The sequence below is a fragment of the Peromyscus californicus genome, unplaced genomic scaffold, assembly GCF_007827085.1.
Source record: "Peromyscus californicus insignis strain IS unplaced genomic scaffold, ASM782708v3 Scaffold_3__1_contigs__length_106647218, whole genome shotgun sequence".
NCBI lineage: Eukaryota > Metazoa > Chordata > Mammalia > Rodentia > Cricetidae > Peromyscus > Peromyscus californicus.
This window is the reverse complement of record NW_026294551.1, coordinates 25,105,472-25,131,579: the sequence shown is the minus strand read 5'-3', so window position 1 is coordinate 25,131,579 and position 26,108 is coordinate 25,105,472. Positions and strand designations below refer to the sequence as shown.

Genomic DNA, 26,108 nt, shown 5'->3' with positions numbered 1-26,108 from the left:
CCAAAATGCCTGAGGCTTAAAAAAAAAAAAAAAACTGCTTAAGGTGGCCCGCCCGGCCCAGGTTCTCTCCAAACCCAAGCCTCCAGGACAAGGGTCCTTCCGTTTGCCTCTGCAGCAAACCTCCGTCGTTCAGGGGCTGAGCCTGGATGTCTGAAAAATGGATTCAGACTAGCCTTCTAACTCCACCCCATCCCATCCATGAATTGGGGGAAGAGTACCTCGAAAGACGCCTTGTTTGGTCTGATTTTATTGATTTCTTCCACCTTCCATTATTTTCCCAGAGAATTTTTGGCCCCTTCCCCAGGCAAAACCAGCTTTGGGCCACACAATTGGGCCCTCCTCCTCTTTATGGGAGGAGAAAAGTGGGGCTGAAGTCTCTTCCACCCATCAAGCCTTATGGCAAAGGGAAACTCCACAACTGGACAAAAGGGTAAAGTCTGCTGGCTGAAGACTGAAGCTCTCGCCAACCGGAGAATCACCTGAACTTGGAGGGGGAGGGGGGGGCTAGGAACAGAAAAGGAAGGGGGTGTAAAGGGTTAAAGGTCTGAGCTGTGGGGGTGGGGGATGCCCCCAGGGAGCTGTCAATCACTTTCCCACCCCACCACAGTCCCCCACATCCCTAAACTGGCCCTCAAGCATAGAAACAACCAGTTTGTCCATCAAGGTCCGTCCCTCTGTCCCTTTCTTTTGGTCTCTGGGCAGTGGTTGCCTTGCTCCCCTGGGGTGAAGGCCCGGGGCGCCCGCTGAGAGGGCAGAGATGGGGCTAGTCAGGCAGCCTCCTACAGTTAAGGCTTTTTCTGGACGCCAGCCCTTGGTTCCTCCGCAAAGATGAGGAGGAAATATCACCCGGACCTCCCAGGTGCTTGAAGATCACTGTCACTTGAGGTCTCTCAGCACACAGTCCATAAAACGCAAAAAAAGAGACAAATTTGAGAATCAAGGCTCCCTCCTGGAGTCCTCAGTCTGCCCGGGGCCCCAACATGCTCCTGGGTAGAATAGGTCGAAAGCTCAGGGTTCTTCCAAGTTGACCCACCAGGATTTGAGGCCTGGGGGCTCGGGGACAGCGGGCCCTCCCATCTGCCACCTCCACAGCGGGTGACCAGGCGGAGGCTTTGCGTCTCCCTGGAGGCGAAGCGAGGAAGCCGGCCCTAAGTCTCCGTCCTCCTGCACCACCAGGGCTGGGGGACAGGGAAAGCAGTCGAGGAGGCTGAAGGTGCTCGAGGTGGGGAGCGTCGGGGCGGGCCGGCGGGGCTGCACGCTGCGCGGGGGCGGCGCCGGCCGCCGGCGTTTCTTGGCGGCTCCCCGGGCTTTGGCTGCGGGCCGCTCGGGCCCTCGGCGCAAACTTGGAGTGTCCAGGGCAAAGCCCTTCGCGTAACACCAAAGTTTCGAGCGGCGGATCAGGCGATTGAAATGTTCCTGGCGGAGATCACCGGGCGCGTCCGGCGCTGCGTCTGCCGTCGAGGGGCTGAGCGCGGGTGCCTCGGGCGCGGCCGGAGCAGGGTCTCCACCCGCTGCAGCCGCCGAGCCCGGCAGAGGCTGCTCCGGAGACGCAGGTTCCGGGGAGAGGCCCGCAGGTGGCGGCGGAGGCCGGGAGCTATGCTCATCAGGCGGACTGCTGGCTCCATCAGGCTGGGACTCCAGACCCGGGGCTGGCCTGGGCGGGGACCAGGAGGAGCTGGTCGGAGATTCCCGAGGACGCCGAGGAGCAGGGCAGCGGCTGGGAGGTGCGCAGGAACCAGCTCCGAAGTGCGGGAAGCCGCCTCCGCCCTCTTCCTCCTCTCCTCCGCCTGGGCACACCGCGATGTCTGCATCCTCGCGGACCGCGGAGCTCACGTCGTTCGGTCGCCCGGCCTGTCCCCCGAGGTGCTTCAGGCTATTCGCGGCCCGGCCGCCGGTGCATGGCGAGGCCCGGGGGTCCAACAGCACCGGGGTCCGCGGCGCCAGCTCTTCAGGCCCCAGGCCCCGGGCGGACGACCGAGGTTTGGCAAGGGCGCAGAAGGCGAGGGCACGTAGGCACAGCGGGGAGAACTCCGGGGTCCCCCGACGCGGCTTCCGGGGCGTGGGCGAGCAGGGAGACCCCCGCGGAGACGCGGGCACTGCCAGGCGGGGAGGAGGACACAGAGTCTCCATGGAGCAGCCTTGGGGGTCGCCCACTGCGGGGGCCCTGGTCCCAACGGCGGGATGCCCCGGCGGCCCGAAGAGCCCGCGGGCCAGGGGAACATCGCCCCCCGTCGACGGGGAGGTCTGTGTTCACGGGCGCCCCGGGCCCGCCACCCGGGGCCCGCGGCGGCTCTCCGGCTCCCTCCGCGGTCTCGTCACGCGGCCCTCGCGGCGGCCGGACTCCTGGGTCCCCGCGCGTCCCCGGCGCGATCGGTCGTGCTTCCTGCCGCCGCCTTCCCGGCGCGCCCCCCTCAACGCCGAGGCGGGGGCAAACAAAGCGGCCGGCGCTCACGGCCGGCGGGAAGGACCCCGGCCCGGCGCCCGGTGCCCGGGCCCAGCGGCGGGGAGGGCGCCTTCCGCCCTCTCGGCTTCTTTCTTCCCCGCTGGCTCCGGAGACCGCGTTATAGAGAACTGCCCCCTCGCTGCCCCAATACCAGCGCCTCGGCTGCGAGCCCGCCTCTGATTGGCCACTGCTGCTGTGACGTCACGCAGACCCCACCCCTCGGGCGGCACGGCCCCCGTCCCCATTCCGCACACAGATACACACACGTGGACCCTGAGCTGCTGGGCTGCAAGGCAGAGATCCGGGGGGCGCGTGGGTCCGGGCGCGCTCGGGTGGAAGTGCGAGGGACCAGACGCGACGCTCCTGGTGGCCTGCTGGCATCCCGGAGTCATTTTACCTGGTCGCAGATCCAGGCACTCGTTTACCCCGTAGCAATCGCGGGTTTTCCGTATCTGTAAAATGGAAAGTTTGTTTCTGCCCCTTGGAAGCTTAATGGAGCTCGGTGAATTCACAGCGACAAGCTCAAAAACAATGTGGAGGGAAAGGATGAAACCAAGCGTCGATGGCTTACGAGCTTGGCGTAGCAAGGAGTCACTGTTAAGAGTGTACTGTGGTCTTTGCTGGGGGTGGAGGGGGGGGCTAGAACAGGGCCTGGCACCCAGTGAACTCAAAACAAACAAAAACCGCTCGTAGAGTGAGTGGTTAGGAATTCGCTGCGTTTGTGCAAGATGTATAAAGGAAAAAATAAATTCGGAGGAAGGGAGCTTCATCAGGTCCACAGAAGACAATAAGCTGGCTTTCTCGTTTCCTTCTCTCCGTGAAGTATGGAAGTTCCCCACCTCTTAACGGAATTCCAACGCGCTGGCACAGTCGGGAGCCTCCAAATCCCGGGATTCGACCCTCCGAATCCTGAGCTGCCCGAATGGGTAGAAAGGGCCAAAGGAGACGCACAGACTCTTGCTTTTCACCCACAAAAGAAAAGTGAATTCCCACGACATACTCTGATAATGCAAACACCTCTCACATCTCTTCTTTAGTTCCTACACAGCCTCCTCCTAGTCTGTGGAAGAGGCTTGTTCCTTCGTGTTGATCTCTCTGAGTCTAGAATGAGCCAGTGTGCTGGCTGCACAGAAGAGCCCAGCAGCCGGTAGAATTCAGTCTTGATCACTGCTATATCACTACTGCCCAGAATGCACAGTAAATATTTGTGATTGAGTGAGTGAGTGAAGGAGTCGGTGAGCTGTTCATCATCATTGTAACAGGTTGTTAGATACAGTTGCTTCCCATCTGCAGAAGTAAAAGAGATTGATGTAGGAGTTAGGGGTAGAATGAGACCCAGGGATACAGAATCATTTCCTGGCCAGGACAAAGGAGTGGTCTCTCTCTCTCTCCCTCCCTCCCTGATAGGGTCTCACTAGGTAGCTTAACCTAGTCTAGACCGCCATCCTCTTGCCTCAGCTTCCTGAGCGCTACACTTCCAGGCATGCACAGTAGGTGTTTTTCTGTGACAGGACAACGGATGCAGTTTGCATCCTCATCCTCCCAGCTGTGACAATAGGGACATTGTCTTTCTAAATCACATCCAATTAACACCTGGGAGGAAAGGCATAGGATGGATTCCCGCACTCACAAACACCCTGCCTGACCTTGGCAGAGGCCCAAGGTAAAGTCCCAAAGTGGGGCTTGTGGAAGGAGGGGGTTCGATGTTCTGATCCCCAACTCCCCCACCCCGGGTGTCCTCTATAAATCAACTCTGGGACAACTGTCATGAAGGGGGTTCTCCCAGGTTACCTGGTTGAGCTGGATCTAACCTCCAAGGCTCCTTTGCCCCTAGAGCCCTGGCCTCACCTTAAACACACACACACACACACACACACACACACACACACACACACACGTGTGCACATGCTGGAGGAAAGCATGGAAGGCAAATGATCTGCACTGGGAAGGAGGCTGGAAGCCTCAGCAGGGCTTTCTGGCTCGGTGGGAGAGGCTTCTAGTTCCCTGCTTTTGAGAAGTCTTGGCCCACTGCAGAAGCCTGGCCTGGGAGGCTCCTTTCTCCTCCCTTTTACTCTGGAGTTTCTCGAATTTGCAGCCCTGCACCCAGCACTGTGTGGATCTGTCTGTGAATAAATCAGTGACTCTTACGTAACAATGCAGCTCACAGGCCTCCTCCTTTTCCCACTCCAAAAGCTGCCAGCTCCCCAAACCTGAGTTTAGGGCTTTAATGAAGGGGGTCAGTGCTGTTAAAGAGTCCTGCGCTGGAGGAGAAATCCCTTCCACCTCTTCCCAGAAGACATGGAAGCAGTTGAAAACCCTGAGGGTAACACGTCACAGCTAAAATGATCTGCCGTCAAGGCGCCATTTTTTTTTTTTTTAGAAGACTTGGTGGGGGCAGCTATACAACCCTGAGCAGGATTGCCTAGATACTCTGTGCTTCAGTGTCCCTTTCAGTAAAATGGGACAACTGTGGTTTTCTGACAACATCGACAGCAGAGTTGAACATGAAGGGACCCATCATCACCAATCCCTCACGACGGCTGGCCCAGCTGCTGCACTTCCCACAGTGAACATTAGAGGGCACTCGACCCATCCTCCGCCTGCTACAGGAGGGGTGGGTGGCTGCTTCCCCTACAGAGACAGGCTGGGGTCTGGGTCCTACATTACACCTCTCCAGAGGAAGGGAAAAAAGAAACAGGAAGAATCCCTGGGGGCTAGCCCCAAAGGCATTCCTTCTTGGTTGCCCATCTAGTTTTTTGTTTTGTTTTATTTTGATATTTACTCACTTTTGTTTTATGTGTATTTAACCTGGTGCCTGCGGATGCTAGAAGAGGGAGCTGGATCCCCTGAAACTGGAAGTACAGATGATTGTGAGCCACCATAACAATGCTGGGAATTGAACCCAAGATCTCTGGAAGAGGGACGAGTACTCTTAACTGCTGAGCCATCTCTCCATCCCCCACAGCCTGTCTAGTTCTTAACCAAGACAGAAGGAGCCGTGTTCAAGGGTTTTGAAGGGAGAACCCTCCCTGGCTGAATTTATTCCTAGAGAAGATGGGACATGGATTGCCCTAGCCTTCCAGCCCCACAGAACTTCCCAGCGTTTTGTGTTTCCTTATCTCTAAGAATTCTGCTGCTTGTTGTCCATAACTGCCTTCTAGCTTAGACAAGCTTGTTATTTATTTATTTATTCAGTTTTGTGACGGTATCTCAATTAGTAGCCCAAGCTGACTATGACTCCAGATCCTCCTGGCCTGAGCCTCCAAAGTAGATGGGATTATAAGTGTCTACCACCAGTATAAAAAATACTCTATTTTTTAAAACTTTCTAGTTGTTTTTGTTTGGTTGGTTGTTTTTTATTTCTTTCTTTTTTTTTTTTTTAAATTTGGTTTTTCGAGACAGGTTTTTTCTGTGTAGCTTTGCTCCTTTCCTGGAACTCACTTTGTAGACCAGGCTGGCCTCGAACTCACAGAGATCTGCCTGCCTCTGCCTCCTGAGTGCTGGGATTAAAGGTGTGCGCCACCACTGCCTGGCTGTTTTTTATTTCTTGAGACAGGGTTTCTCTGTGTAGCCTTGGCTGTCCTGGAACTCACTTTGTAGACCAGACTGCCCTGGAACTCACAGACATCAGCCTGCCTCTGCCTTCTGAGGGCTGGGATTAAAGGTGTGCACCACCACCACCTGGCTTAAAATTATTTTTGTGTGTATGTATGGGAATGTGCATGTTCATATATATACAAGTATATTTACATGTGTGGCCACATATTAAAGTTGGAAGTCAGCTTCCAGTGTTTCTCAGGAGCCTTCCACTTTCTAAAAATTTAACTTATTGTCTGTTAACACCTTGTTTTTTTGAGATGGGGGTCTTTCTTGGGAATGGAAGCTTGAAGATTAGGCTAGGATGACTGGTCAGTGAGGCCCGAAGTCAGCCTGTCTTTACTTCCCTGCACAAGGATTACAAGCCCAGACTCAAGCTACCATGCTGGCTTTTAAAATTTTTATCGTATTTATTCATTTATTTTTTTTATTTTATTATTTTTTTTCCAGAGCTGAGGACCAAACCCAGGGCTTTGTGCTTGCTAGGCAAGCTAAATCCCCAACCCCTATTTATTTGTTTTTAAAGATTTATTCATTTATTATGTATACAGCATGTATGACTGCAGGCCAGAAGAGGGAACCAGATCTCATTACAGATGGCTGTGAGCCACCATGTGGGTGCAGGGAATTGAACTCAGGACCTCTGGAAGAGCAGCCAGTGCTCTTAACTGCTGAGCCATCTCTCCAGCCCCAAATTTTTATTCTTTATTCTTACATATTATTATTGTGTCTATATGTGCATGCACGGTGACAGGTGCATATGTTGAAGGCAGAGGACAACTCTGTCATGTCGCTCTCTCATTCACCTTTCTGTGGGTCCCAGGGATCACACTCAGGCCTCACACTTGTGTGAAATGCATTGTGCTAACAGCCATCTCTCCAGACATTAGATAGGAGTTTTTCATTTTCTTTCTTTTCTTTCTTTTTTTTTTTTTTTTTTTTTTGATTTATTTATTTATTTTGTATACAGTGTTCTGTCTGCATGTGTGCCTGCAGGCCAGAAGAGGGCACCAGATCTCATTACAGATGGTTTTAAGCCACCATGTCGTTGTTGGGAATTGAACTCAGGTCCTCCGGAAGAGCAGCCAGTGCTCTTAACTGCTGAGCCATCTCTCCAGCCCTAGATATGAGTTTTTCTAATGTATAAATCCATATTTAGCTGGGCAGTGGTGGCGCATGCCTTTAATCCCAGCACTCAGGAGGCAGAGGCAGGCAGATCTCTGTGAGTTTGAGGTCAGCCTGGTCTACAAAGTGAGTTCCAGGAAAGGCGCAAAGCTACACAGAGAAACTCTGTCTTGAAAAACAAAACAAAACAAAAAAAATCCATATTTAACCCTGTGTCTAATGAAACATTTTTTTTTTTATTTTGTTTTGTTTGTTTGAGACAGGGTCTGGTTATATAATCCTGGCTGGCTTGGAACTTCTTTTGTAGACCAGGTTGGCCTTGAACTCCTGGAGCTCTGCCTGCCTCTGCCTCCCTCCTCAGTGTTGGTTTTAAAGGTGTGTGACGTCATGCTAAGCTTAATTAAACATTTTAAAGTAAACTTACACCTTCATGATCTAATTCTAGGCTGAGAAGTGCTTTCCTCCCATGCGAGAGGCCCTGGGCTTGGATTCCCAGCACCACATAAAGCAAGGCATAGGGTCAGTGAGATGGCTCATTGATAAAGCCACTCACCACCAAGCCTGAGTTCAATCTCCAGGACCCACACGGTAAAAGAGAAAACTGGGCCGGGCGTTGGTGGCGCACACTTTTAATCCCAGCACTGGGAGGCAGAAGCAGGCTGATCTGTGTGAGTTCGAGGCCAGCCTGGGCTACAGAGTGAGATCCAGAGAGGCTCCAAAACTACAAAGAGAAACCCTGTCTCGGAAAAAAAAAAAAAAAAAAAAAAAAAAAAAAAAAAAAAAAAGAGAGAGAGAGAGAGAGAGAGAGAGAGACAACTGATCACTGCAAAGTAAATAAATACAATTAAACAAACAACCATGGTGGGCCACTCCTGTAATCCCAGCACTCAGACAGTGGAGACAAGAGACTCAGAAACTCGGGGTCATGCTCAGTTTTGTACATAGTAAGTTCAGGACCAACCTGGGCTACATGAGACTTTGTCTCTGAAACAAAATCCAATTTTATTAATAGAATATCACTTATGAGAATCCTTATCCCCACTCAAAATAACTTCCATTCCCATTCCCAAGCCTGGGGGAACAGTCTGCTTTCTAGCTGTAGAAAACTCCCATTTCTGGGCACTTAGAAATAGAATTGTGTGATCTCTTGTCCCTGGCTTCTTTCATAAAAGCATAGTGTTTTTGAGGCTTTATCTGTACCCAAGTGTGTTTGCTCATGGATTAGTAGTTTATGCCTTTTTACTACTGGGTGATAACTCAGTGCGTAGGTGGATAGACCATGCTTTGTTTATTCAATCACATTTGGGCTGTTTTTACTTTTTGGTTATAAATAACACAATCATGAACACTTGCATTTAAGTTAAGTTTTTGCCTGGTTTCATCCCCTAGCACTGCAACACAGACACACACAGAATTCTGTTTAGACAGGGTCTCTAAATTCAGGCTGACTATGAAGGAGACTGCCCTTGAACTCCTGACCATCCCGCCTCTACCTCCAAAGTGCTGGGATTAAAAAATATTTTAGGTGCTGGGTGGCGGTGGTGCATGCCTTTAATCCTAGCACTCAGGAGGTAGAGGCACATGGATTTCTGTGAATTCTAGGACAGCCTGGTCTATAGAGTGAGTTCCAGGACAGCCAGGGCTACACAGAGAAACCCTGTCTTGGAAAACAAAAACAAAAATTTATATATATGCATACATATATATTATTTATATATATTTGGGGGCTAGGGAGATGGCTCAGTGGGTAAAGAACTTGCTATGAAATGGGGAGGGGGTGAGTGTGGATTCCCAACACCAATGTAAAAAGCTGGGCAAGGTAGCAAGAGCCGATAACTCAAGTGCTGTGAGGTAGAGCCCAGAGGATCTCTGGCGCCCTCTGACCAGCTTGTCTAGTCATTCAGTGAGCTCTAGGTTCAGTAAGAAACCCTGTCTCAAAAACTATGGAAATACCTGCAGAGGAAGATGACAACATTGACCTCCACGAGCATGCACAGACAAGTTCTCACACCCCTGAGGGGGAACCCATATTCACACATGCACAAAGGATTACCCGGCTGCGAGTGGGGGCACAGTTCTCTTAGAAAGTGAGTACAGGAGGAATGGAAGTTCAAGGTTATCATCCTTGACTCCATAAGTTTGAAGCCAGCCTGAGAGATCAGAGACCCTATCACAAAAGACGAATGCTGGGTACAGTGGCTCAGGACTGTCCTTTCAGCACTCTGGGGGTACAGCCAGGACCCCAATGTTGAGGCCAGCCTGGTTTGTGTAGGAAGTTCTGGCCAGCCTGGGCTATGGAGCAAGAACCTATATCAAAAAAAAAAAAAAAAGAAAAAGAAAAGAAAAAACAGAAAAGGAAATACAAATTAACAATATAGGTTTTACTTCTCACACACATCTAGTTTAGAGTGAAGTTGCCAGATAATTAAGTGGGACATTTCTGTTTATTTATTTTGGTTTTTCTAGACAAGGTTTCTCTGTGTAGCCCTGGCTGTTCTGAAACTCACTCTGTAGACCAGGCTGACCTTGAACTCACAGAGAACGTCCTGCCTCTGCCTCCTGAGTGCTGGGATTAAAGACGTGCGTGTGTCAGCATTGTCCCGGCAGTTTTATTTATTTATATTAGCGCTGGGGGTTGTCCCTGAGCCCTGTGTACACTAGGAAGTGCTTCATCCCTGAGCTACACACGGCCAGGCCTACGTTTAACTTTTACATATTTATTTGTGAGTGAGTGCATGTGTGTGTGTGTGTGTGTGTGTAAAAAAGAGAGAGAGAGAGAGAGAGAGAGAGCGCTTGAGTTCCTTGGTGTGCACTTGAAAGTAGAGAAAACTCACAGGAATTGGTTCTCTCCCTTTACAGGGACTCAGCTCAGGGGCTCAGGCTTGGTGACAAGCATCTTTTCCTGCTGAGCCATTTTGCCAGCCATGCTTGGGCTGAGAGAGGGACTCACACTGTAGCCAAAGGGGCCAGGAACTCATGGCAATCCTCTTGCCTCTGCTTCCCAAGTGCTGAGTTTACAAGCGTGAGCCGCTACATCTGGCCACCAAACTGCTTTTCAAACTGCTTATGTCATTGCATACTCATTCATTCATTCATTCGTTCGTTCGTTCATTCGTTTATTCATTCATTCATTCATTTATTTGCAAGACAGGGTTTCTCTCTGTAGCACTCGCTGTCCTGGAACTCACTCTGTAGACCAGGCTGGCCTCAAACTCACAGAGATCCACCTGCCTTTCCTGGGATTAAAGACATGGGCCGCGACCACCTGGCATCATTGCACATTCTTGTTCACAGACAGCTTAAAGATTATAACCTGGATATACATTGGGATGGAGTTTTTGTTTGTTGGTTTGTTTGTTTGTTTTGTTTCTCTGTGTACTTTGGAGCCTGTCCTGGAACTCACTCTGTAGACCAGGCTGGCCTTGAACTCACAGAGATCTGCCTGCCTCTGCCTCCAGAGTTCTGGGATTAAAGGCATGCACCTCCACTGCCCAGCCAATTATTTATTTAATTCTATGTGTTTTGAGTGTTTTACCTGCATGTATGTCTGTGTACCGTGTGCATGCTTGGTACCTGCAGAGGTCAGAAGATGGTGTTAGGTCCCCTGGAACTGGAGTTACAGATGGTTGTGAACTGTAATGTGGGTGCTGGGAACCGAACTTGGGTCTCTGTAAGAGCACCCAGCACTCTTAACCACGGAGCCATCATGCCAAATCCCCCTGTTAATGTCTCTTAACTTTCTCTCTCTCTCTCTTGAACTTTCTTTTAATTTGTAAAGTTGTTTATTTATTTGTGTCTGTGTGCCCTGGAAGCCAGAGGACAACTTTGTGGATTCAATTCTCCTTCTGCCATGTGGGTCCTGGGGCAGAACTCAGGTTGTCGGGCCTGGTGGCAAGTGCCTTGACCTTCCAAGTCAACTCTTGGCCTTTTCCGGGCTTTTTGTTTTGTTTTTTGTGTGTCTCTTGTTTTAGATTTGTTTATTTATTTAAATACTTATTCAATTAAAAAAATGAGACAGTGTCTCACTATATAGCTCTGGCTACCCTGGAATTCACCATGTAAACAGACTTATTTTTATTTTAGTGTGTGTGTGTGTGTGTGTGTGTGTGTGTGTGTGTGTGTGTGTGTGTACGTGTGAGTGTTTGTCACGTGAGGAGGTGCTGTTGGAGGCCAGAAGAGGCTGCCAAATTCCCTGCACCTGGACTTGATAAGAAAAAACTTTTGAAAAATCTTTTGTAATGCCAGGCAGTGGTGGCGCACTCCTTTCTTTAATCCCAGTGCTTGGGAGGCAGAAGCAGGTGGATCTCTGTGAGTTGGAGGCTAGCCTGGGCTACAGAGTGAGTTCCAGGAAAGGCGCAAAGCTACACAGAGAAATCCTGTCTTGAAACACCCCAAAAAAAAAATTCTTTAGAACTGGAGTTACAGATGATTGTGAGCTGCTATGTGGCTGCTGGGAACAGAACCCACATTTTCTGCAAGAGCAACAAGTGCTCTTACTCACTGGACCATCTCTCCAGCCTGTTTCTCATCAAATATTTGTGTGTGTGTGTGTGTGTGTGTGTGTGTGTGTGTGTGTGTGTGTGTGTGTGTGTGCCTGCTCCCATGGGCGCTTGTTCTGTGGCCCACATGTGGAAGGCAGCAGGAGTCAGTTCTCTGCTTCTTACAAGTGGGTCCCAGGGACTGAACTCGGGTCATCGGGCTTGACAGCAAGTGTCTTTACCCATGAAGTCATGCTACCAATTTTTCTTCCTTTCATTTATTTTAAAGATTTGTTTATTTAAGAAAGAATTAAAAAAAATATAACACTGCCTGGTTTGGAACTCACTGTGTAGACCAGGCTGGCCTTGAACTCACAGAGAGATCCACCTGCTCCTGCCTCCCAAGTACTAGGTGTGCATGTGACCGCGCAACTGGCTATTTATGTTAAATAATTGTGTGTATGTGTGTGTGTGTGTGTGTGTGTGTGTGTGTGTGTGTGTGTGTGTGTGTCTGCTTGTGGGTATGTGTAAATGACTACAGATGCCCTTAGAGGTCAGAGGCATTGGCTACCCCTGGAGTTGGAATTATGTGATTATGTGTAGTTGTGGGGTGTCCTTTGTGGATGCTGAGAACTGTCAGGTTGTTTGTTTGTGTTTGTTTTTATTTTGTATTTTGAGACAGGATCTCTCTATGTAGTCCTGGCTGTCCTGGAACTCTGTGTAGACCAGGCTGGCCTCAAACTGACAGAAATCCTCCTGCTTCTGCCTCCTGGGTGCTCTGATTAAAAGCGTACATCACTCACCAGGCTCCAGGCTGCTCTTGAACTCCTCAACCTCCTGCTTTTACCTCCTGAGTGCTGGGATCGCCTCTTGGTGCAAAGCTATCCACCCTCCACCAGCGTGTCTGTCCTATTTAGCAGCCAAACCCGGAGCTGCAGCCCAGTGTTAGCGTGCTTGCCAGGCATAGTCAAGGCTTGGACTAAACCCCAGCACCAAAAAGGAAAAAGCCAACCAAATCTCTTGACCCAAAGTCTGTTCTCCCATCCCTTCTCCCTTTCACAGGCACACTTGCCCAAGTCTGTCTGCTCAGGCTGTCTTCCTTTTTTTCTCACTCCCACTTACTCCGCAGCCCACTTCCATCTGCTTCCTCCCCAACCTGTCACCAAAATAGCTCTTGCTGTGGTCCAAGTGGCCTCTCTCTCATCCGACCTCCCTCTCATCGAAACCAGCAGGCCCTGGCCAGCCCGGCTGACCTCTCTGCAGCAGCCGCAGCCTCGGCTTCTTCCTCTTTCTAGTAACTCCAGGCCCCACCTCTGGCTTCCAACTCTCTGTGGCTTCCGCCTCTTTGGTCTCCATCACAGGCTCCCTCCTGTCTTCAGCCCCAAATGCTGCTGGCTCCTGGGGCTCCAACGAGAACTCTGCCCCTTCAAACATCAGTCTGTGTCCACTTTGCAATCACCATCAAGGGCTAGAACCCTCCTCCCAGCTCAGACCTTCACGTCCAGCTGCCCTGGAGTCTCCTACTGGGGCATGTCAAAAGCCAATCTGATCAACCTGACGGGACCCCTCAGCTCTCCTCTTCCCACTACTAAGAGCCCCATTATGATTCCATGAACCATTTCTACAACCAGAAACCTCAGTGGCATCCTGATCCTTGGGGTCAGACCTGCAGCCAGGCAAACCACAGACTGGATTGTGTCCACAGCCACTGACTAGATTGTGTTACACGCTTCTCAGGACAATTTTCTGCCTGAATATTTTTTTTCTACACGGTGTCTCATATAGCCCAGGCTGGTCTCAAACTTGCTATGCAACCAACAGTGACCTTGAACAGGTATCACTACCCCCACTTCACCTCCTAAGTGCTGAGATCACAGGTGTATACCGCCAGGCCAGGTTATGCCGTGCCAGAGACCCTGTCCGAGACTTCCTGCCTGCTACATAAGCACTGCACCAGCTGAGCTACAGCCTCAGTCCTCGCTTTCCATTGGTTTGTGGTTGCAGTGGATTAAACCCGGGGCCTCTGGCATGCTAGGCAAGTGCTCTCCTGCACCTATACCACAACCACATCATTTCATTTGTATCTATGCGTAGTGTGTTTCGCCTGCATGTATGTCTGTGCACAACATATGTGCAGGGTCCAAGGAAGCCAGAAGAGGGTGTCTTATCTTCTGGAACTGGAGTTACAGATGCTTGTGAGCTGCCATGTGAGTGCTGAGAATCAGACCCAGGTCCTCTGAAGGAGCATCCAGTGCTCTTAACTGCTGAGCCATCGCTCCAGTCCCCAGCCATATCCTTTTAACGTTTCCCACCGTGTCCAGGCAAGGAGCGAATCCTAAGTGTGACAATCTTACATACAGGTCTTACTGGAAAGACATGGATTCTCCTTCCTTCTGCCCTGTGATGTTCTCTCTCCACTTCCCAGTCACTTAGTACCTGTGGGTGTCTAAAGCAACAACTTCCTTCTCCCACCCCTCAGCCCCGTTTCTCCTGCTCCCTTCTGGGCAATGCCTACTCCTACTCACAGTGTTCTAGAATCACTGTTTCCCCAGGGGAAGCCTCTTCACACCTTTCCAGCATGGCTGATTTCCAACTGTGATGGCCCTTTCCAAACTGTGCAGCGGCATGGTGGCCCAAGCTTATAATAGGAGCACTTGGGAAGCTGAGGCACGGGATCGGGAATTTTAAGCCAGCCTGGTTACACAGTGAAACCCTGTCTCAAAACAAAAAGCAAGACCAGGGGTGGCGGCACTCCTCTGTAATCCCAGCACTGTAGATGTGACAGTAGAGGGGTCAGGCTCACTCTGCACTACATAGTGAGTTTGAGGCCAGGGTGGGCTACGAGAGGCCCGACCTTAAAAAACAAAGAGGCGTGGCATGGTGGTGCTCTCCTTTAATCCCAGCACTCCATGGAGGTAGATGCACGAGAATCTGTGAAGTCAAGACCAGCCTGGTCTACATAGCAAATTCTAGGACAGCCTGGTTTATATAATGAGAGTCTTTCATGCATACACAAATAAATAAATAAAATTTAAAAAACCACATAGAGGCGGCAGAGATGGCTCAGCAAAGGTCCTGAGTTCAATTCCCAGCAACCACATGATGGTGGTTCACAATCTTCTATAGGGAGATCTGATGCCCTCTTCTGGCATAAAGGTGTACATGCAGATAGAGCACACATACAGATAAAATAAATAAATAAATATTAAAAAAACAAAAACAAACACATAGTGGAGTATGATAGCGCATACCTTTAAATCCCAGCACTTGGGAGGCAGAAGCAGGCTGATCTCTGAATTTGAGGCCAGCCTGTTCCACAGAGTGAATTCCAGGACAGTCAGGGCTACACAGAGAAACCCTGAGGCTGGAGAATTGCTCAGTAAATAGTTAAGTGCAACCTTGATGAAGAATGAAACTCTGTCTCAAAAGGAAACAATCAATCCATTTTCCAGTTTCCTAACGGTATCTGGGACCTAAATTCTTTGTTGTTGTTTATCTGTTTTTGTTTTTCCAGACAGTGTTTCTCTATGTAGCCCTGGCTGTCCTGGATCTTGCTCTGTAAAGCAGGCTGTCCTTGAACTCACAGAGATGATTCCACCTCTGCCTTCGGAGTGCTGGGATTAAAGGCATGCACCACCATTGCCTGGCTTGAGATTTATTTTCAATCATGTTATGTGTGATTGTCTGTCCCTGTAAATGCAGGAGCCTAGAGAGGCCACAAGAGGGCAGAAGATCCCCTGCAGCCAGTGTTGCTGATGGTTGTGAGGCACCTTTTGAATGCTAGGAACCACACTCATGTCTTCTGCAAGAGCAGCAGGTGCTCTTCACCACTGAGCAGGGTCTCCATCCCCTCCTTTGCTTTCTGTGCTCATAGTTTCCAAGATGTGGCAATAATCTGCGGTGAATCTGCAGGTCAGAATTCAACAGAGGTCTTAATCAAAATAATCATATGTAGGAGCTGGCTGCTTGCGACCGGAGGACCGTTGGGCATTTAGAGTTCCTTCATCCTCTGCGTCCCAGGGAATCAAAACTGAAGTATGCCCATGGGGTAAACACAATGAACACCCAGTCACCCCAAACCAGAGAATTCTGTATCAGTGGTCACCTGCCAATATCATGTTACAGACAAAGGAAGTTTACATGCACGTGTGGGAACAAGCAAAAGGTGACAGCCACGGAGCCACAAATCAACAGGAAATGAAAAAAACAAAAATGTACATCAAGCAGAAAACTTGGGGACACCTTAGCCCTCCCAATTATGCATGGGAATTAACTAAACATTCTGGGTAGAGAGGAAGTCAACCAACCAATCAGGGTGCTGTGGCTGCCTGAAGAGTACGCTGCATACTGGAGATTGGAACGATTCCCACAGAAACCCCAGTTAGCCTGTTCAGAAATGATCATCTTTTTTTTTAAGATTGATTTATTTATTATGTATGTATGTTCTGTCTGTCTGCATGTATGCTTATAGGCCAGAAGAGGGCACCAGATCTCATTCTGGATGGTTGTGAACCACCATGTGGTTGCTGGGAATTGAACTCAGGACCTCTGGAAGAGTGGACGGTGCTCTTAACTGCTGAGCCATCTCTCCAGTTCCCCAGAAATTATCATCTTAAATGAAGAACTTTCTTGCAGTCCATATTTATGAACTCTTGGTGGGAAGGGATGTCCTCAGATTTTAAATTAGTAATGAAGGCATCTTTATTTTATTTTTTTAGATAAATTTTTTTGTCTGTTTTGACTTTTTTTTTCATTTTTATGTATTTATTTATTTCTCTATTATCAGCTTGATACATTCTTCTTATCTACATAAATTCTTATCCTAATAGTGAAATGTTTCATTGAGGCTTGCCCAGTGATTGAGTAAAACCAAAACTTATTATAGGCCACAGTCATCCTAGGGTCCCCCCTGCTATACAGCCTTCCTGGATCTGTGGGTTGCAGTCTGATTGTTCTTTGCTTTATATCTAGTATCCACTTATGAGTGAGTACATACCATGTTTGTCCTTCTGAGTCTGGGTTACCTCACTCAGGATATTTTCTAGTTCCATCCATTTGCCTGCAAATTTCATGCTGTCATTGTTTTTCTCTGCTGAGTAGTACTCCATTGTGTATATGTACCACATTTTCTTAATCCATTCTTCAGTTGATGGGCATCTAGGTTGTTTCCAGGTTCTGGCTATTACGAATAATGCTGCTATGAACATAGTTGAGCATGTATCTTTGTGGTATGATTGAGCATTCCTTGGGTATATGCCCAAGAGTGGTATGGCTGGGTCTTGAGGTAGATCGATTCCCAATTTCCTGAGAAAGCGCCATACTGATTTCCACAGTGGTTGTACAAGTTTGCATTCCCACCAGCAGTGGAGGAGTGTTCCCTTTGCTCTGCATCCTGTCCAACATAGACTGTCATTAGTATTTTTGATCACGGCCATTCTGACAGGTGTAAGGTGGTATCTCAGAGTCGTTTTGATTTGCATTTCTCTGATGATTAAGGATGTTGAGCATTTCTCTAAATGTCTTTTAGCCATTTGTGATAATGAAGGCATTTTTTGTTTGTTTGTTTGTTTTTGTTTTTGTTTTTCGAGACAGGGTTTCTCGGTGTAGCTTTGCGCCTTTCCTGGATCTCGCTCTGTAGCCCAGGCTGGCCTCGAACTCACAAAGATCCGCCTGCCTCTGCCTCCCGAGTGCTGGGATTAAAGGCATTCGCCACCACCGCCCGGCTAATGAAGGCATTTTTAAAACTTCTTTTAAAAGATTATTTATTCTTTTATGCATGCAAGCCTGAATGTATCTGTATGCATTGTGTGTAGTTTTGGTGCCTGTCCTGGATCTCGATCTGTAAACCAGGCTGGCTTCGAACTCAGAAATCTGCCTGGCTCTGCCTCCCGAGTGCTGGGATTAAAGGTGTGTACCACCAGGACCCAGCTTCCCCCACAAATTCTTATGTTTATTTTTGAACCCAGAAAGTAGCAGATAACAAAATGAGCTATTTATCACCAAGACTTACTAATTAACACTTAAACATATTTACCTTTTCTTTTCTTGAGAGAGGGTCTCACTATGTAGCCTTGGATGGCTTAGAACTCAGTAAGTAGATCAGGCTGGTTCCAAACTCAGGGATGCCCTTGCCTCTGCCTCCCCTGGGGATTACGGGATTGAAGTCATATGCGCTCCCATATCCAGCATATTTATTATTTTTCTGGAATAGTTAAGTGATTTATGTTACTATAATGTTATGATCACACCTCATATGATCACAACTAGCAGTCCCTTCAGTATTACCTAATGTCCTGCCTGTCTTCAAATTTATCTACTTTTCCCTACAACATGGTTATTTTTTTGCATTCAGTTTGTTCTAAGCGGGGTCTAAATAAGGGATGCATACCACATTTGGCTGTTTCAGAAGTCTCATTTAAATCTAGAAGAACTTCCCCTACCGTTCACTTGTTGAATTGTTAAAATATTTTAAGTACATTACAGACATCATGTCCCACCTTCCAGATTTCTCCCATTGCTTCTTTGTGGTGGTGTTTCTCCTGGGAGCTGGAAACTCACTCTATGGATTAGGCTTGGTTAGACCCAGGTTTCTATACCCACAAAAACAGCTAGCTCATGTCCCACTCTGTGCTGTGCTGTGCCTGCGTGTCCTTGATCCCTAGGTTCTCCTGTGAGTGATGCAGATTGCCAACCCCTCACCTAGAAGTTGTACTGTTGGGCTGGAGAGCTGGTTCAGACATATGTGCAGACCAAATATCAATGCACATCAGCAAACAACCTATGCAAGTTCTGGGATTACAGGGTTGAGAAAGCAAGCCCAGCCAGGTGTGACCTTAAGGAATTTGGATTGTGCTCTCTGGGTATGGTAGCACATACATGTAATCTTAGCACTTTTGGGGGCAGAGTCAGGAGAACTATTGTGAGTCTGAAGCTAGCCTGGGCAACATAGTAAGTTCAAGGCTAGCCAGGGCTGCATAGCAAGACCTTGTTTCAAAAACAAGCAGCAAAAAAGAAATCTCTAATTCTTTTTTTAAATATTTATTTATTTATATGTGCATTGGTGTTTTGCCTGTGTGAGGGCGTCGGGTCCCCTGAAACTGTAGTTACAGACAGTTGTGAGCTGCCATGTGGGTGCTGGGAATTGAAACTGGGTCCTCTGGAAAAACAGCCAGTGCTCTTAACTGCTGAGCCATGTCTCCAACCTGAAATCTCTAATTCTTACAGGACAAGAACTGTTTTCTTTTTCTTTTTTCGAGACAGGGTTTCTCTGTGTAGCCCTGGCTGTTCTGGAACTCACTGTGTAGACCAGGCTGGCCTCGAACTCACAGAGATCCACCGGCCTCTGCCTCCCAAGTGCTGGGATTAAAGGCGTGTGCCATCACCACCCAGCTAGGACAGAGAATTTTGAAAAGTATAGAAGCTGCAGGTCAGACTTGGAAGCGGTGGGGTTCAGGGAGTTGTGGCACACAGAATGTCTTGAAAGGGCACCGCCATTTGGCAGCTGATCCATTTGAATCCTGCTCCATGTGGTAGTTTGGCATGAGCCATCCAAGTTACACCTCCTCCACTAGTTTGGTTTTACAGATGAGGAAATCGGAGGCCCTGTCTTGCTCAGTCACTCTGCTGAGTCCTGAGGGCAGTCTGGTGAGCAGCAGAAGGGACTCCATTTGATGGGAGGTCCAGCAGCCAGGCACTGACTAGGAAGGAGGAGCCTGCCGGAGGCAGAGGCCCAGGTCCCCCACGTCTTGGGTGGGGGGAAGAGAAAATAAGGAGCTTGTTCCCTTGCAGCTGTCCAGATGTCCCCAAGGCACTCTCTTGAGAACTGGTGTTTATTACAGGACAATGTCTGTAATTTGGCTTCTGGCATGTTTGGACAATTAGCTTAAGTTATCCTTCATTGATGTTTCTGTCAAAGCAAGGACATTCATTCTGCCATTCATTTTGAGGAGGCCTGTCTTCAGTGAGAGTCACAGAAGGACCCCTGTGAACCTGGAGCTATTGTCTCCCCTCTCAGTGGTGGAGGTTGGCCAGAGCTGAGGTTAGGGCAAGGTGAGCGATCTGTCTGCAGGGCAGCTGGAGTCAGCTGGGGTTTGGGGGGCAGTGTTGGGATCTGAATTCCACTCAGAAAGTTCAACTCCACCTTGAAGAGGCTCTACACACTCAGCTAGTGTAGGGGTTTGAATAAGAATGGTCCCCCACTGGGTGGTGAATCTCTGTGAGTTTGAGGCCAGCCTGGTCTACAGAAAACCCTGTATTGAAAAACCAAAACACACACAAAAAAGAATGGGCCCCATAAGCTTATGTATTTGAATGCTTAGCCACCAGGGAGCGGAACTGTTTTAAATAATTAGAAGGATTCGGAGGTGTGGCCTTGCTGGAGGAAGTGTGTCACTGGAGATGAGCTTTGAGCTTTCAGAAGCCCATGCCAGGTCCAATCTGTGTTTGTCTGTCTGTCTGTCTACAGACCAGGATGTAGTTCAGCTATTACTGCTCCAGCACCTACGTGCATGCTCACAGTCCCACCATGCCGATAACAGACTAAACCTCTGACATGTTTTCTTTTAGAGAGTTGCCTTGGTCATGGTGTGTCTTCACGGCAATGGAACAGTGACTAAGACAGTCAGGGTCCAGAAGAACTGTGGCCCAGAGGTCTGTCCCAAAGAGGGCAGGACACAGAGACCTCGGGAAGGAAGCAGTAGAAACGTCAAGGACTCTCAGGCTGAGTGAGGGTGGCGCTTAGGAGAAAAAGGGACCCTTCTGCCTTCAGGTAGCACCTACAAGGGAGATTCTGTGGGGCTTGTGAGGTGATTCAGAGAGAGGAAGGAGGGAGCAGGGGATGAACTCCCAGGGCTGTCTAGGGAGGCTGGGAACCCTGCAGGTAGGGTGTGTGTGTGTGTGTGTGTGTGTGTGTGTGTGTGTGTGTGTGTGTGTGTGTGTGTGTGTTTGTGCAGCTACCTGAGGCTGGGAACCCTGCAGGTAGGGTGTGTGTGTGTGTGTGTGTGTGTGTGTGTGTGTGTGTGTGTGTGTGTTTGTGCAGCTCCGGGCACTGCTGGGAGGGGAAGGGGGAGTCTGAAGAGGAGGCTAAGCACAGGAGAAGTACCACTCACTGAGAGCTTAAGGGGCACCTTGATGGAGGAGGACTGATTGGACTGTTCCGAGTGAGGCTTAGAAGGATTTGAAAGAAGGGTTGCCGTGGGAGAGAGAGGGACTGAGAAGGGAATGGGGGAGAAGAATGATTCATGATTTACACGTGTGAAACTGTCAGAGCATAACAAAACAAAACACACACAGGGACTGGAGAGATGGCTCACAGTCAAGAGCATAGTTGCTCTTGCAGAGGACATGGGTTCAGTTCCCATTACCCACACGACAGCTCACAACCTTCTGTAACTGAAGTTCCTGAGGATTTGATGTCTTCTGGCCTCTGCAGGTACCAGACATGCATGTGGTGCACTTAGATATATGTGTGTAAAACACTCATGCACATAAAATAAAGCCTTTAAAGAGGAAGGGAGATTTAAAAGTCATTGAAGACAGGTTTCTAAGCACAGAGAACTGAGAAGAATCACTTGGAGCCAGAGCTTGGGGACGAGGACGCTGAAAGCACACTGGGGTGTCAGCAGGGACAGGCCCAAGGATGTCACCTGCTGACTGGAGCTACCAGCAAAGCCACACAGCCACCTGAGCACAACATGAAGGCATGAAAGCCTGGACAGCCTGGGCCACATGCTCACCTCCAAGCTGCCCAGGGCATGAAGACAGACCTGGGCATTCCATCTTCCAGTCCTCTCTAAACATTTACTGATAATCTAGTACCTGCCAGGCAGTCTGGGGTTGATGACATAGCCACACCATCTCCCAAGATCCTCTCCTGCCGGCACTCACACAGGGAGGGAGGGAAAGGATGGGACTAGTCATAAATACATAAACAGTGGAGTTAAGGGAAATGGAACACAGGAGTGGGGTATAGTTTCATTGTTTTTATGGGCGGAGGATGTATTTCAGTTGGTACAGTGCTTGCCTAGCATACAGGAAGTCTTGGGTTCAGTACCCAGCACTGCATAAAACCAAGCATGGTGGAACATGCCTGTAATTCCATCACTGAGAAGGTGGAGGCTGAAGGGTCAGAAGAAATCCGAAGTCATCTTCAACTACAAAGTGAATCCAAAGCCAGCCTTGGCTACATGAGATCTCATCTCAAACAAAAACCAAAACCTTAGAGAGGGTTTCACAATAACCCAGGCTGGCCTGAAACTTGCAATTCTCCTGCCTCAGCCTCCCAAGTGCTGGGAGTATAAGCGTCACCATATCAGGCTTGGGAACAATGTCAAATAGAGTCCAGGACGATCTTTGAAGGCAGGAACACGTTGAGAAACATCCAGGACGCCAGCCAGGCTGTGGTCCTGTGAAGATGAAGTAGAAGAGACCACCAGAAAGACTGGGGCAGCGGGTTACGTCAGTCCTTTCAGGACCCTGTAAGACTAAGGCCTCCTTCGGAATATGACAGGGATTTTGTGTTCATATCACATATGGCATACGTTCACACAAACACATAAATTAAATTTTGGGGATTAGACCCCTGGAAATGGCACTACGGATGGTTGTGAGCCATGATGTGGGTGCTGGGAACCAAAGACGACAGGTCCTCTAAGAGCAGTAAGTACTCTTCACCGCTGAGCCATCTCTCCAGCCCATTTTATGTTTACTACATTTACTGATTCATGTTCATGTGCATGGGTGCACTTGGTGGTCAGGAGGTAACTTGTGGGAGTTGGTTCTTTCTTTCTATCATGTGGGTCCTGGAGATTAAACTCGGTCCTCAGGCTTCCAGCAAGTGGCTTTACCCACTGAGCGCCGCCAGGCTGTCGATTTGGTTTTTTAGCAGCATCTGGCTGAGTAGCTTTTGATGGCCATGAACTTGTGCGGCCTCTTGCTTTTACCCCGAGGTCTGTGATGACAGGCCTACATCACCATGCCCAATACCTGTACTGCTCAAAATGTACTGTATATCCATTTCTGGGACATGGGAAGTGTGGCTCAGTGGTAGAGTTCTTGCCGAGTGTGTCAAGGTCTTGGGTCCAGTATTCAGCAGGACACAAATAAATAAATAAAATTTAAATCAGTGAATTTCAAGGAGGTGAGCATGAGACTCAGTGGTAGAGAACCAATCCAGTGCAAGAGGCCCTGGGTTTGGTCCCTACCACTGCAGAATAAATAAAGTATGTTCTAGTACATGTAAATTGCACCATATTAATTTGATATTAAAAAGTGGAGAGCTATGCCGGGTGGTGGTGGTGCACGCCTTTAATCCCAGCACTCAGGAGGCAGAGGCAGGTGGATCTCTGAGTTCAAGGCCAGCCTGGTCTACAGAGGGAGTTCCAGGACAGCCAGGGTTACACAGAGAGACCCTGTCTTGAAACAAACAAACAAAGAAGTGGAGAGCTACGTACAGCTACCTACAATTCCAGACAGAATTCAGGAGACAGAGGCAGGAGGATGGCAGCAACTTCAAGCCAGTGTACTCTACATTTGGAGCTTCAAGATAGCCAGGTCTACATAGAAGACCCTGCCTCAAAAAAGCAGACAACTTGATAAAAGAGAATGTTTTCGCTGAGGAGAGAGAGAGCTGATAAAGTGATGCCAGCCAAGCATGAAGACCGGAGTTTGATATGATCCCCAGAACCCGTATTTTTTTTTAAAAAAAAAAAAAAGGCAGGGAGAGGCTGGAGAGATGGCTCAGCAGTTAAGAGCACTGGGCACTCTTCCAGAAGAGGAGTACAAGTTTAGTTCCTGGTACCCACATCAGGTGGCTCACAACTCCTTAGGAACTCAAATGCGCATGCACAGGACACACTCATAGTTAAGTCTTCACAAAAAAAAAAAAAAAAAGATCTTCAAACAACAACAAAGCTGGGCCTGGAGGCAGGCGCTTGCTGGGGAGACTGAGACATGTAGATCCCTGAGGCTCTCTGGCTGGACAGAGTGCTCTCTGGTGGTGAGTGCTGGGCCCTGTCAGGCTGGCTGCGCAAGCCTGACGACCCGACTTTGAACCCTAGAACCCACTTGGTAGAAGTCTGACTCCCTTCTGTTGCCCTTTGCCCCCATATGCCTACCCTGTGGCATTCTGGTACTCACATACATACAAAAATGAGTCACACACACACACACACACACACACACACACGAGACCTTGTCTGGAAGATAGCTCTTGAGGAAGGACACAAGATTGACTTTTGGTCTTTACATTTACACACACACACACACACACACACACACACACACACACACACACACGCTACTAGGCCAAAGTCTTTCCCCCCCCCAGACAGGGTTTCTTGGTGTAGCTTTGGAGTCTGTCCTGGAACTCACTCTGTAGACCAGCTGACCTCGAACTCACAGAGATCAGCCTCCCTCTGCCTCCGGAGCGAGTGCTGGGATTAAAGTTGTGCTCCACCACTGCCCAGCTTAAAAAGAGTCTTTCAGCCGGGCGGTGGTGGCGCACGCCTTTAATCCCAGCACTCGGGAGGCAGAGCCAGGCGGATCTCTGTGAGTTCGAGGCCAGCCTGGTCTCCAAAGCGAGTTCCAGGAAAGGCGCAAAGCTACACAGAGAAACCCTGTCTCGAAAAACCAAAAAAAAAAAAAAAAAAAAGTCTTTCATTCCCATAGTTGACTTCCTCTTTTCCACTGAGAAGTTGATCTCTCTAAGCCTTCCAACCACTACACTTCCTCTGAGCTCCATCTCCCAGTCTCCCTCTAGGTCACGAATTACCATGAAGGCTTGTCTGTGGGTTTGTTGAGACAGGGTTTCTCTGTGTAGCTCTGGCTGTCCTGGAACTCACTCTGTAGACCAGGCTGGCCTCAAACTCACAGAGATCTGCCTGACTCCGCCTCCCAAGCGCTGGGATTAAAGACACGTGCCACTGCTGCCCAGCTAATTATCTCCTTTCAATTCCACTGCCACAGCCTGGCATGGTGGCGCACGCCTTTAATCCTAGCACTTGGGAAACAGAGGCAGGTGGATCTCTGTGAGTTCCAGGTCAGGCTAGTTCCCAGAGTGAGTTCCAGGACAGCCAGGGCTGCAAAGGGAAACCCACCCCCCTGAAAAAGAATGCAGTTAATTTCATGCCATGAATTCCCTCTCCACCCCTCCCCTCATGTAGATCTTTTCTTCCTCCCAGAGATGTTCATTCACTCATTGAGTCAAGTACTTAGGCCCAACAGGGCCTTGGGGCTGAGGAGCCCACCAGTCAATGAAGTGCAAAGGACAACCAGGAGCTGCAGCAGAGACGTCTGGACCTCTGCACAAGGCAGGGCTCATACTGACCCGTGCACTGCTGGTCCGTCTTGAGATTGTGGCCCCCGGTTACCGTCAGGTCACAGCTGACCTCAGACCATCTCTGCAGCTCATCTCCGGCCTCCTCTACCTCATTATACCAGGTATCATTCTCCAGCCCTCTTTTCACCTTTTCCTTTTAAATACGGGAGAGTGTGACCATGGCTGTCCCCCAATCCATGAATTATGGAGTCAAGTTTCCCACATCTGGGGAAATCATAGCGGTCAGCACACCTGGAGTGCACTAGGTAAGATTCACCCTGGGTGCACTGTCTTCATGACCATAGCATCTCCTCTGCCAGCTGTATTATTATTATTATTATTATTTGAAACAGAGTTTTACCATGTAGCCCTGGTATCTAGAAGTTGCAAATGCGGGGATTATAAGTGTATATCACCCCTTGTGGATTCTGAGGTACTAAGTTGCTCAGGTGATCTTGATTTTTTTTTTTTGGAGCTGAGGACCGAAACCAGGGCCTTGCGCTTGCTAGGCAAATGCTCTACCACTGAGCTAAATCCCCAACCCATATCTTGAATTTTCTACCTCTACTGTTCAAGTAGCTGGGTTATAGGCCTGTGGGTCTGGATTCCTAGCACTTTTATCTATGGGTGTCTATCCCTGACTTCAAGATCTTTGCTTTCCAATTTCCTACCCACTCGGTAGCAGTCTCCACTAATTCCTTCTCTCTCTCTCTCTCTCTCTCTCTCTCTCTCTGGTATTTCTGAGGCAGGGTCTCACTCTAGGCCAGGCTGGCCTTGAACTCGTAACTCACAGTGATCCTCCTGCCTTAGCCTCCGCAGTGCTGTGGTTACAAGTGTGCACTACCCAGCCTAGCCTATAGGGATTCAATCTGTCAGCCTCTAGCATCAGGGCCTGGAATTTTCCAGCCTGAGGTCACCAGGCCTGTTCCTTCTAGAATCCTTCCTCCTTCTTCCTGATGGCCTGTGACCACCTTTGTCCTAAGTGCCTGTCTTCCATGACACGGACTTTTCTGCCTCTGGTGACAGTCTGCTTGGCCACCCCACCTGGGGTCTTTCCAGCTTAGGACTTCTATAGAGTCAGACTGGAAGAGCTGAGTGTCTCCTGGGAGCTGTCACCTCCCATACCACAGACACCCAGCGTGGGATGTCC

The 26,108-nt window shown here is 49.2% G+C and overlaps 1 protein-coding gene across 1 annotated transcript; it reads right to left on the bottom strand.

The window, feature by feature from the left end:
* Window positions 1-229: 229 nt before the first annotated feature.
* Epop (elongin BC and polycomb repressive complex 2 associated protein) lies at window positions 230-2,520 on the bottom strand. Its single transcript, XM_052758493.1, has one exon. It carries the CDS (start codon window positions 2,128-2,130, stop codon window positions 1,009-1,011), a length of 1,122 nt encoding a protein of 373 aa, XP_052614453.1. The 5' UTR covers window positions 2,131-2,520; the 3' UTR covers window positions 230-1,008.
* Between the last annotated feature and the right edge of the window lie 23,588 nt (window positions 2,521-26,108).

Excerpts from the sequence above, each read along its gene's own strand:
- Epop (XM_052758493.1), bottom strand. The coding sequence starts at position 2,130 with ATGGAGACTCTGTGTCCTCCTCCCCGCCTGGCAGTGCCCGCGTCTCCG.